The 12,642-nt window shown below is 50.3% G+C and overlaps 1 protein-coding gene across 4 annotated transcripts in view; it reads left to right on the top strand.

Moving 5' to 3' along the window:
* L3MBTL2 (L3MBTL2 polycomb repressive complex 1 subunit) overlaps positions 1-12,642 on the top strand; it is a 37,024-nt gene that overhangs the window by 15,909 nt on the left and 8,473 nt on the right. For 3 of the 4 annotated variants that reach the window (XM_019515124.1, XM_019515122.1, XM_019515125.1), the window contains 9 exons: positions 2,725-2,842; positions 3,064-3,198; positions 5,772-5,860; positions 7,506-7,737; positions 8,794-8,873; positions 9,613-9,717; positions 10,300-10,447; positions 10,875-10,957; positions 11,596-11,830. In XM_019515124.1, coding sequence (XP_019370669.1) covers positions 2,725-2,842; positions 3,064-3,198; positions 5,772-5,860; positions 7,506-7,737; positions 8,794-8,873; positions 9,613-9,717; positions 10,300-10,447; positions 10,875-10,957; positions 11,596-11,830 — 1,225 coding nt within the window. The remainder of the gene's footprint in view (positions 1-2,724; positions 2,843-3,063; positions 3,199-5,771; positions 5,861-7,505; positions 7,738-8,793; positions 8,874-9,612; positions 9,718-10,299; positions 10,448-10,874; positions 10,958-11,595; positions 11,831-12,642) is intronic. The other variant, XM_019515123.1, reaches the window with a different exon arrangement.

Genomic DNA, 12,642 nt, shown 5'->3' with positions numbered 1-12,642 from the left:
CCCTACATTGAAAGACTGCGGGACCTAAACCTGTTCAGCCTTCACAAGAGAAGGCTGAGGGGGGACCTGGTGACTGTCTATAAACTCATTAGGGGGGACCAGAAGGGTTTAGGGGAGACACTGTTTCCCCTAGCGCCCCCTGGCATGACAAGGAACAATGGACACAAATTATTAGAGAGTAGGTTTAGATTAGACATCTGCCCTACTTCACAGTTAGGGCAGCTAGGAGCTGGAACCAACTTCCTAGGGAAGTGGTGCTGGCCCCTACCCTGGGGGTCTTTAAGAAGAGGCTTGTTGCCTACCTGGTGGGACTCATTTGAGTCCAGTCTTTTCTCCCGCCCAGGCGGGGGGTCAGACTTGAAGATCTACAAGGTCCCTTCCGACCCGACTTCTATGATTCTTTTTCACAGTGTCAAGTGTCCTTGCCCTCTTCAACTGGTACCACAAGGGTGGAGCTACCTCAGTATAGAAAAGTCCCTTTTCTCATTATGAAACCACAGCTGTTTATCCTAAATCTTGCGAACAGTTTGGATCTGTCAGCCTTGCCAGGTCTGGATGCTATAAGCTTTGCTCCACCTAGTGAGCATCCTCCCCAAGTGCCAATGTCATTGGAGGGCATATGAGCACCAGAGGAAATAACCTTGCTCTCAGGCGAGAAGGCTGGGTAGTGGCCGAACATACCTTTCCCAGGCACGTCCTGGCAGCTTCTCACACACTTCAGTAGAGCTGGAACCCAGAATTTGTGCTGGCTTCCCTTTTGAACAAAAGTAGCAACACACATGGGAGCTTCTGGGGATTTATTGGTGTGGGGGGAGGCTGAGTTCTTCTTCCACAGGTCTGTTGGCTTTGCCGAAGGCCTTCAAAATTGGATTTCCAGGAACTCTGCCCAGATAGCGTTTGAATTACAATGGGTGAAGCACCATGCTAGGGCAGATGTGGGACAGTGTACATTGCAGCCTGTGCTAGGGCTCCCTTCTTTTCCCCCTCCTTTTTACTTGTTCCTCATCTTAGATTTCCTTGAAGATTCTTAGGTTTTTCACCGTAGCAGGAACAGGAAAGCCCTCAACATGATGGGGGCTCCTACATGCTCTTTTAGACAAAATAAAAAAGCCATGTGTCTATACTGCATTTTTGCCATTTCCAGTAGTGCTGTCTCACCGGTTCTGTTGCCAGTGATCTGTTTCCATAGTGGACGCACAGACAGAGGTTTAGGGGAGAAGGTGGGAGGAACCTGACTCAACACAGGTGTTGGTCATTCTGATCAGAAAGCCGGGCCTTAGTTCTTTGGGAACATCCTGAATTCTGCAGCTCCTTGAGTGGTACGGACGGGAGGTTGTGTGCCTGCTCCACATCGGACAGGAAAGGATAGCCCACTGGTTAGCATGCCAGCCTGCAACTGAGTTCAAGCCCTGTCGCAAATTCCCTGTTTAAGTTTAGGCAAGACACTTAACCTCTCAGTGCCTCACTTTCCTATGTGCAAAATGGGTATACTGCTACTTTCCAGCCTCACAGGGATGTAAGGAAGGTAAATGCACTAAGCGGTGCCCACATGCCACTGTAATGGAGGCCATTCAGGTACCTTAGGTCAGTTGAAAAATGGCAGTTTTTATGTACAGGCAGTCCTTGACTTACAATGTTTCGAATTGCAAGGTTTCACACTTACAGCATTTATAAATTGACACCCTGTTTCAACTTTAATGTCAGTTTTGACTTTGCAACACGTGATCTGATGTGACACCACACCAGCAAACAAGTTTGCTGCGTCGCTCATCTCCCTGGAGAACCTCTGTCCGAACTTTCTTGGACACTTCCTTTAAGAAAGCAGACAAGACTCCAGAAGAACCTGCAGCCAAGTCTCCTGAGAAGGCTCCAGCCAAGAACCCTTCAAAAAGTCCGGCAAAGTCACCTCAAAGAAGTCCTTCCAAAACAATATGATTGCTATTTACAATATAAATACATTAATGTAGCTATATTACTTATCTATAATTGATCAAGTACAAAATTCTGAGATATATTTAGTGAAAATAGGGTATCGGGCCTTTGTTCAGGAACCAATCCCCCATTTCTAACATTGTTTCTTATGAGAAAATTGGTTCTGAGTTACAAAGTTTCGACTTAAGACAGGGTTTTCAGAAACCAATTGTGTCCTAAGTCCGAGGACTGCCTGTATATATAATACAGATAGCTGCAGCTACATGCCCTGTGGTAGTGGTTTTAATATTAAATAACTTGTGCTCTATCTTCCCATTTCAGCTACAATGCAGAGTTGATGATGAACTTGTGTATCACAATAGTGAATAGGTTGGGGTTTGGCTGACTGAGGCTTTCGTATCTGGGAGGTATGAGGGTCACGTGGATTTATTGGATTAATTATTGGTTATCTAGTCATCCTGCCATGACTTCCACATCTCATGGAAGCATCAAAATAGTTAACAGAGTTCATCTTAAACTTCTGTCTGTGGGCTGTGCTGTGCTTGGAGACTTTTAAGAGCTAATATGTCAGGCTGTCTACAGGCTCGGGCAGGCAGCACTGTACACCCCGAAGTTTTCAAGGTTTCTGCCTCCAGCCATGAAGGCTAGAAAGAGACCTGGTTTGTAGAGAAAAGGGTAAAATCTAGAGCACAGGCTATGAGCATAAAGGAGATCCTGTTTGTACAGTTCTTGCAGCCCTGGTTTGTAACTGCTGCTCTTGTCTTTCCCTTCACTTTTGCCCCGGCTTTGCAGGTGCCTCTGTTTGATCAGTGGGATGATGTGGTGAAAGGGATGAAGGTGGAAGTGCTGAACAGTGATGCTGTGCTCCCCAGCCGGGTGTACTGGATTGCTTCAGTCATCCAGACTGCAGGTAAGTCTCTAAGAGGTTCACTAGCAGCCGGAAAGTGCCAGAGGAAACTGACTGGTGCAGAAAGTTGAAAGAGGTCGGTTGTACCTAGCCTGGCTAGTTGACAGTCTGCTACAAGAATGACTTGGGGCGTAGGGTTGTGGTAGCTGAGGCAAAGCATTCAGCATGCTCCAAAATAGAGATACAGACTGATGCGTCAAGCCTCCCTCCCTCTCTCCTGGCAGGGTACAGAGCACTGCTGCGCTACGAAGGCTTTGAGGCTGACTCTGGCTACGACTTCTGGTGCAACTTGGGCACAGTGGACATCCACCCCATCGGCTGGTGTGCTATCAACAGCAAAATCTTGGTACCCCCTCAGAGTGAGTGCCTGTTGGACCCAGTGCTTGGGAGAACAGGTGCCAGGGGAGTCTGGTTCTCTCCTAGTTTGGTGTCATAAGCTTGATTTGCTGTGGTTGGGACTGCAGGGCCATGGCTGTCTTTGATTGGTTGCTGCCATTTCTCTTGGTCCCTGGAGAGCAGCGAGGACACCATGCTGTTCACACTGGTCCCCAGGGCTGACCCAGGAGAGTGATGGAGAAGCTTTGCCCGTCCCTGCTCAGCCAGAGGGATAACTTGGGAGTGCTGGTGAAACAGCATTGGCCTGGCATTTTCTGGCTTGGATATGCTGTTTGTGTGTTTGGATATGCGCACACCTCTTCTGACAGGTGCTCAAGAAGAGTTTGGACAGCCATTGTTTGAGGATGATCTAGGCATAGCTATGCCTGTGTTCTACTATAGGAATTTCCCATGCTTCTGGGCTTTGCTGCTTACCTCTTCCCCCTTTCTGCTACATGTCAAGGTGTTTTTAAGCCTTCCTCAGAAGCATTGGGTGCTGATTGCAGCCACGACTGGGGATTGGAACTGGGGTGTGCCAGTGCTCCTGCTGAGACTCAAACCCAGAGGTTCCTGGCTAGAAGGTCTTGCCCCCCTGCTCAGGGTCAGACTGATCACCATGTTTGGGGTCAGGAAGGAATTTGATCCCATGGTCATATTGGTTTGGACTGTGGGGGTTTTTGCCTTCCTCTGTAGTGGGGGATGTGGCCCTCTACCTGGGGATCTCTTGAGCGTATGTTAGAGCAGGCTGCTGGCTCCTCTGAGCTGGTCTTCCTGCTTCTGCATGCCTTTGGCTTTGAAATCCTGTATCCAAATTGTTTCATTTTCAGCCAGTGTCCTTTGGTTGTCATGTCCCCAGGCAGGATTGCTAGGAGAATCCAGCAGGCCTGTGCACTGGCTCTTGATCTTGGCAGGGCTCTGCTACCTGGAGCAGCAGTCCCTGATCTTTTCTCAGTCCCAGCCCCCATTACAGACATGCAAGATGGTGTGGCCTCAAAAGAGTAGTAGCTGAAAACCTGAAGACTGTTAACTGTCCATGTTAACTGCTCCATGTTAACTGTCCCTGTATCCACTCTTGCTGAAGGCCACAATGGGCTTACCATTGACCTAGCTTTTATTTACTGTGAGCTACTGCTGACACAGGGTCCATTACCATAGAGCAGCTGCCCCCTTTTAATGATGGTTTTACAGGGAGGACTTAGTGTCTCCATAGGACCAATGAGCCACTTGGGGGTCTGGTGATCTAAAGCGTTAAGTCCTCTTTTTCTTTCTAGCCCCTAACATTCTCCCCAACTCATCACAAACCTGACATTCAGGTGACATATGGCATTCACATATGTGTGTGTGTATGGGAAAGCAGTGGCAGCTGATAGATCTGAATTGGAAGGATACCTTGAGTTTAGACCAGTAATTGTCACCCTAGGATACTGTGGGATCCTTTTAAGGGTGATGCAAGGTCTCACTCAATATTAGCCCTGTTAAACACCTACACATGATTAGCAAGATAAACTCAGAAATTTCAAATAGGAATCTATACTGTCAAAACCATTCTGAGTTGCTGTGGACTTTATGGGCTTTTGTACATGCCACAAAATTGGCTTTTAGAGCAGCCTAAATGCCCTTTTGCACCACTTTAATGATGTTGCTGTTTACATGTTTGGCAGCATATTCTGCTTTAATGGCATTGCTGTTTGCACGCTCGGTGGCATATTCTGCTTTAAATGACTTTGGTATATAACAAGATAAAAGACCTCTGAGACGTTTTAGTTCCTACCTAACAAAGTGCAACAGTGCACAGGGCACTGGAAGCTGACGTGCTCAGGGCTTGGCAGGCCCGTGCAGCTCGGGTGCTGTGGAACTCAGCAGGAGCATTTGCAGGCGGTTTCCACCGAAGAAAAGAAGAAAGCGGCAAGCCTGATTTTTTATTTTATTTTTTTTATCTCCCTGGAGCCTGCCTGAGCTGCAGCGGGGCCCAGTGCTTCCCTCCACGGCTGTGAGGGGGCCCGGTGCTTCCCTCCGTGGCTGTGGCACCCCCTGGGATCAGCTGAGCTGGGTGCCAGCGGGCAAGTGCTGCCTGGGGGACCCCCACACAGCTCAGGGACCGTTCGGCCCGCCAGCAACTCATCCCGTCCCCGCCCTGCCACCAAAGAGGCAGGTAAGGATCAGCCCCCACCCTTGTTTACACACCACAGGGGTTTACTTTGATTTAATTCTCCCTAAACTGAAGTGGTTTTTAAAAACCCACTGTTTCAGTTTAGCGAGAACTAAACCGAATTAAACCCCTGTGGCATGTACAAGCAGCCTGTGAGTTCTTTGCCAGGGAAAAACTGCTGTATTTCATTTCTGTAATCAAGAAACAAGTGAAAGCGAAGAGTTGGCATTTTCCAAGGATGGGCTTGAGCCTAACAAGGAATACCTTGAGTCTAAAAAGGTTGAGAACCACTGGTTTAGCGAGACAGTCCACAAAGAGGAAAAGTAACATGCATTGTCTATTGGAGGTGCAGCAGTGAGGTGACATGAGCTGTTTCAATACTGTGTGCTCCTCTCTGTGCCTGCTCAGCTATCCACGCCAAGTACACGGATTGGAGAGGGTACCTCATGAAGAGGCTGGTGGGAGCAAGGACCATCCCCGTGGATTTCCATATCAAGGTAATGGGATGGGTATGGAGATTCTTCTACCTCGGTTCACGGGTGGATGCAGACAAAACAGTGTGGGAACAACGTGTCAGCTTGCTTCTGATTGGATTCACCTCCCCTGGGGTTCATTGAAGAAGAGCGTGTTGTGTCTTGTGGAATGGAGGAGGGTTTCTTTTGAACACGCTGAGTGCTGCCAGGTAGAAGATAGGACACAGTGCTCCTTTGGCAGTGTCCTGCGTAAATGGCCTGGTCTCCACGGTCCTACCCAGTAAGACCTTTTCCTCTTTTGAGGCCTAGGCTGGTTTACGAAGCAACCGTTACCAAACAGTGTAAGCCCAGAATACTGTTGGAAGGTCTAGTTTTTCATCAGGGCATGAATTCGCGAAGCCTGTTGTCTTAAGAAAACATTCACCTAGGTTGTTTTATTCCAAAGAAATGAGCCATTTGTTTTGAGAGGAAACATTTGTCTTCAGTATGAGAAAGCGCAGCAGTAGGCTGGGGAAGCAGAGCAGCAAGACAGCCTAACACACGTAGCTTCAGGGGCTCACCTGAAATGCACGGAGCCAATAATATCTGTGCCAAGAAGTCCACTAGATCTCAGCGGTTCCTTAGGTTGCTTCAGCTAGCGTGATGTTCCAGGAGAAGGAGAGGGTAGGCTCCCCCTGGCGGCAGATTTTAGAAAGCTGCTTCTTTGGGTATATACTGAATTTCTGAGGGAGGAGGTTAATGCCATGAAGTGTTTGATAGGATAGGGCATTATGGGATTCAATCGTACATGGGAGGCATTATAATTGGGGGCATTGCACTGGCAAGTCTAGCAAAGTTTGCTAGGCCCCTGTGACAGCTTAGGAGGTTGGGTTTTAATGAAGTGGCTTATTCATGGGATAATGTCAGATCTGCTGGGAGGTGGTGAAACAAACTGGAGACTTGCTCAACAGAGAGGCAGTAGAGAGAAGCTGAGATGTAACCATGCCTGGGGAAAAACTTTCTTTTCCAGGTACACCTGGGTGTGGCGGTGGGGTGCGTGCATGCATGCATGCATGCATGTGTGTACTAAGATACTGTTACTTCAGACCCATGGCACAAGAGCTCATTGTGCTCTTGAGATCCTTGGCTCTCGGACACCAAGGTGTTGGGGCTTTAAAAAAGCCTCATGGGTAGGCAGGGCTGAGTCTGATTGAAGTTGAGAGTCCCAGAGAAAAGCCCTGAGTGGTGCTGGTTGTTCTGTCTTGGCCCCTTAGTTTGTGTTAAGTACGTGCATCACTATAATGGGGGCAGGTCCCTGTTGCTGGAGCTTGTTTTACTAGTGAGATGTGACACTAAGGGGTTTATCCTGCTGCCCTCTCAAGTCAGCAGAAAGGCTCTGCCCACTTATGACTCTTGAAGACCTTGTGGCCGCCTTCAGGGCCAATGAGGTATACGCCTCCCTGCCAAACTGAAATGGCCCTTGGCGTTTCTATAGAGCAGGTTATTCTTCACTTCTCAACCCAAAGGTGTCTATGCAGTCTGTGCAGCAGCACTTTCTGCCTATGGCTGCTGTCTCTCTCCCCAGGGGTGGCTGCAGTGAGGAGCTGCTGAGTGGGTAGGGTACCTGTGGAGAGAGTCACGTCCTGGGAAGGTGCTAGAAATGCTCCATTTTGTTTGTTGCCTTCCCTAGATGGCGGAGAACATGAAGTACCCATTCCGGCAGGGCATGCGGGTGGAAGTGGTGGACAAGGACCATGTGTCTCGGGCCCGCATGGCGGTTGTGGACACGGTCATTGGCGGCCGGCTGAGGCTCCTCTATGAGGATGGCGATAGCGATGATGACTTCTGGTGCCACATGTGGAGCCCCCTGATCCACCCAGTGGGTTGGGCACGAAGAGTGGGCCACAACATCAAGAAGACAGGTAGGGACCCACGTGACACGTGGGCTTTCTGGCTGGACTCCCCAGGCTGGGACCTTCCAAAGAGGCAGTGGCATTGGGTTAGGGTTGATGCTGATGGTGATTGTCCACGTATGACTCTAATCCTGATAGGCCCATCCTTATTCTGCAAGCTGGGCATGTCATAGGATGTCCTGCTTCCTGCTGTGTCTGGCCACTGGCTCTGTCTGGCCAGGTAGTTTCTCCCCTCAGGGTCCAAAGACCAAACGCCCGACTGTGGTACACCTGGCCAGCTATACTCGGCTGTGCATCTGTAGCAGAAATATTATTTCTGACTCAGGCCCCCAGACACAGTCAGTTTCTGCTCTGCAATGTAGAGGTGTTCCATCTTTATTTTACTGTGTCTAATTATTAATGGCCCTGCAATTATGCAGCCTCTCTGTGACAGGTTGCTAGCCCCTTCAAGAGCGAGCGCCTTTTAGATCACCTCATCTTGGAGCATGTCCCTTTGAGGAGGAGACTTCTTGGCAAGCTTAGGGCCCTGAGAAATTCCAGAGATCAGATGACAAAGAGACCAAGGCCCCGGGTCTGCTCTTTCCCTCAGTCCCTCCTGGGAAACTAGAATTTCCCAGAATTCCTCCCTGTGTTACAAGACAGTCCCTGACACTTGCTCTTAGAAGCTGGTATGCCTTTTTTTTTTTTTTTTACACCTTAAAAAAGCGTCCCCATTTTTTGTTCCTCTGGCTACTCTTCCCCAGCAGACTGCCGTGCCCATGGGTTAGGTCCTTGGAAACATTTCCTTTTTCAGTGATGAATTTGGCAGCGTTAGATTTCAACCCTAGTTCCCATAACATGGAACATGGTAACTCAGAAGGGTCATTGCTTTTTCCCTTGGTAATTTTGAATATTGGCCTCCAGTGCCCTCTCACTGGCTGGTGCCCTCTTCTTTCTAATAGCTGCTGAGCTCTGAGCAGATGACGGACAGCCACTTAGGCAAACCACCCCCTCCCCACCTTGAATACCTCCATCGGTGTAGAGGGTTCATTTTTTCTCCCCTTTCCTGTTTCTGTCCCTGGACAGAAGAAAAGCGCAGTGACATGGCAAACCACCCCACCTTCCGGAAGATATACTGCGATGCCGTCCCCTATCTCTTCAAGAAGGTAGGAGAGCCCTGCCCATACACCTGAGACTGCCATGGCAAAGTGGGGTGGGGCACAGGAAAGCTTGCCAACCTGTGGGGTTTTCCTTCCCACGTGTCAGCCCCACTTGTTGGACTCTGTCACACATGGATGCCAAGCTTTTTCTGCCCTGTGGCAACAGTGGATCTAGGAGCCTAAAGCTTTGCTTGAAGCTGGGGTGCAAGGGGATGGAGTGGATTTGGCTTGCAGGCATGGTCGGAGGAACTCAAAGATGGAGTCAGTCCTATGGGTTTGGAGTTGTGTTAGTGCAGGGGCCAGGGTGGGAGGTATTCTTGCCCTTATGTCCAGGGACCTTGCTTTGAGGGGAATGGTTACAGCATGGGACTCAGTCATGGTGAGGTGGTGACTTGCATGAGGTTGAGTTGGACTGAAGGAGCCTGGGTAAGGTGAGGTGCTGGCTCTGAGAGGCTTCTGGGTCTGAGGCAAGGATCAGTTGTCCCCTGTCCTCCCCTCCCCCCCTTGCTTGTTTTGGACTCTGCCTTCCACTGACTGTGGTTGCCCCTCTTCTTCAGTCACCCCAACTCCCTCCCTTCATGTCTTGTTTCTTATCTAGGACAGCCTTTCCTTTCTCTTCCCGATATGGGCCCTAGCCAGCCAAAGGACTACTGTGCTTCTCAGAGGGCTTTGAAACTCCTCCCCTTGTCCTTGGGCTCTGGTGGTAACCAACAGGGTGTTTCTTTGTACCTGTGGTCTGCTCTAGGTGCGAGCTGTCTATGCTGAAGGTGGCTGGTTTGAGGAGGGCATGAAATTGGAGGCCATTGATCCCTTGAACCTGGGCAACATCTGCGTGGCTACTGTGTGCAAGGTAACCTGGGCCAAGGGGTGGGGTGAAGCCTTCTGTCTTGCTTAGCTGTACTTAACTGAAGCTATGGACAGTGGAGCCTCTTCTCTGTCCCTTGCTGGGAGGGAAGGGTCAGGATAACCCAGTCTTTGTGGGGACCCTCAGAGGATTAGGCAGCAGGGTTGGAAATTGGGTTCATGCACTCACTCTGCAGTGGGGCAACATACAGATGCGGATAGGCATCTGCTGGGCTGTGCCACTGCCTGCAGCAGCTTGCAGGTTGGCTTTCCCAGACAGGTTTCTGCCAATGCAGCATATGCCTTGTGCAAGGGCGGCCCTTTCTCCCAGATGCTCTGCTCTGGATAAGAGGCAACATGAATCTGCTCCCTCAAGAGGCCATGCCGGCTCCTGGAGAGTGAAAATGCTGCAGCTAGGTGCTGTTTTGAAGAGCAAGACAGGCTGTCACACCCCAGAGGCAGCTCTCACTGCCAGGGCATGGTTCCAGCCTAAACCAGCAGCAGGGTTCATGGGGATCTTTCAAAGCCAAAGGCTTTTGAGCAAGCTGAACTGCCCCTCTCATGCTCTGCCCTCCCTGTGCTGCGACAGGTCCTCTTGGATGGGTATCTCATGATCAGCATTGATGGGGCTACCTCCACAGATGGCTCGGACTGGTTCTGTTACCACGCTTCCTCACATGCCATCTTCCCTGCCAACTTCTGTCAGAAGAACAATGTTGACCTGACCCCACCAAAAGGTGAGACTGAGCCCCTTGGCCTCCATGTGCAAACCTGAGCATGGCAAGGCTTCTGACTTCTTGACTACATGTTTTGTAAGGGGACATGGCCTGGATGGTTCAAAATCAGGAGGTTCCAGCTTGCTCATCCCCTCTTGGGGACCTGAATGGCCTGATTGGCTTCAGCATAGGCTTTCTTGGACATGTTTGCTTGTTTCTCAGAGTATGGCATGGCTGGATGCTTTTCCCAACCTCTGCTCAGTAGCAGGGGGTTGAGGCTAGACTGCAGCACTCAGTCAAACTGCATGGTTCCACTCATCTTCCTTTGAGCTCTGCCTTGGGAGTGCAAGGGGAAGGGCCCCTAAGCCATGTTGAGTCACTGTTGCTACTTACTATGCATCTCCCAGCTGTTCTGTCTGCTGACCAGCCCTTCTTCCTCCTGCTGCAGGGTACGATGCAAAGACCTTCAACTGGCAAAGTTATCTGGAAAAGACCAGGTCCAGAGCAGTGCCAGCACGGCTCTTCAACACGGTGAGTACCACCTGGGAGAGTTGCCATGCAGAGGCCCAAGCTTCACACCAGCCCACAGGAAGGAGCAGATGCAGCTTAGGTGTCTCAGAGCTAGGCTGTTAACGGCCAAAAACTTTGGGGAGCAGCCAGGAGGATCTATGGATGACACGTGCTTGTGTTTCCTTAGTACTCCCAGGTTCTGCCTGCAGGGATCTCTCGCCCAGTACTGAAACACAGGGGTAGAGATATGGTCTCTGCTCCATGCTGGCAGAACAGCTTGGTGGTGTCTCAGAAGGGTGAACCTACCTGCCTGTCAGCCTCGCTCAGCCCCCGTCACTGTCCTGGTTTAGAATTGTAGTTGGACAACCCTTCAGTGTTATGAGCTGTACCCTCTGGCTTAGTGTATGACCTCAAGAAAAGCAGGTTGACATTACCTGGGGAAATAACTGGGTTTGCTTTGTTATGCTGGGAATTTGGGCCTGTTCATATTTGGGTAGGTGAAGGCACACTTTGTAACTCTGTTATGGGAGAGACCAAGCAGGACTGTCCTGTCTCCACTGTCTGAGCTGGAGGCAGGTACCATAACTGGAGCAGCAGGGTCATATTAAAGTTTGAGATTGGGTTGAAAGCCTTCATGGTGGGTTTTTCCCTCTGACCAGGACTGTCCAAACCATGGCTTCAAAGCAGGCATGAAGCTAGAAGCGGTGGACTTAATGGAGCCACGACTCATCTGCGTGGCTACAGTCAAGCGTGTAGTCCATCGCCTCCTCAGCATCCACTTTGATGGCTGGGACAATGAGTATGACCAGTGGGTGGACTGCGAGTCACCAGATATCTATCCTGTGGGCTGGTGTGAGCTGACAGGCTACCAGCTCCAGCCTCCTGTGGCTGCAGGTGAGTGAGTACTGGTTTTTCACTATAACCACAGAGATGCTGTGTTTGGTGGCAACTGTTTTTGACCCCCAGTTTTGTGTGTTCCTGCTTTCCTGTGACTTGAGGGAGGAGAAAACATCTCCTTACTGTGTCCTGGCCTTCATGTTTCCCTCTCGCCTAACATACAGCCTGTCTTAGCTGGCCTGACGTAGAACCCAGTGCTAGGGGGCTGGGTGATGGAGAGGAGAGGAGAGGCCCACAGGTGGGAGATGGATTGTAAGCTCCTCCTCATTTCTCCAGCAACCAATGGAGAATTTTTCTGCTGAAGGCACTTCCAGGTGCCTCTCTTACTGTGCTGTCTCTGTCCTCCCTTCAGGTGCAGTCTTAGTGTGCCTCCCACCTCCCAGCAGGTGTGGCTCTATCCCTTCCTTTTCCCACTAGCTTCCTGATTTCCTCATAGGATTAGAACAAGCCTCATACAAGGGTGCTGCTCCTCTCTGGACTAGCAGTACCCACTGCTCCTACCCCTTAGATCCCTTTCTGCTGTCTTGCAACTGCAGGCCTCATCCCTGAAGTTCCAGTACCCTTCTCCCTCTGTGCCCCATCCTGCCAAGCTTAGGGGCTCTTCCCCCAGGTTCTCCCCATGATACACACAGGAGCAGTGCTCCATTCTCTTGGCTTTTGTGGCAGGCTGGTGGATATGTCTCTTGTTTCACTTGCATTGGCCTGTCCATGTTACCTGCTGGTTCTGGAACCCAGCCCTCATTCCTCTCTTATCTCAATGACAGAGCCCACAACCCCTGTGAAAACCAAGGAGGTGCCAAAGAAGAGAA

Source organism: Gavialis gangeticus, unplaced genomic scaffold, assembly GCF_001723915.1.
Source record: "Gavialis gangeticus isolate Ggan-Ray unplaced genomic scaffold, GavGan_comp1, whole genome shotgun sequence".
In the NCBI taxonomy this organism is placed as follows: domain Eukaryota; kingdom Metazoa; phylum Chordata; order Crocodylia; family Gavialidae; genus Gavialis; species Gavialis gangeticus.
Note: the sequence above shows the minus strand (reverse complement) of the source record. Positions and strands in the feature narration are given on the sequence as shown.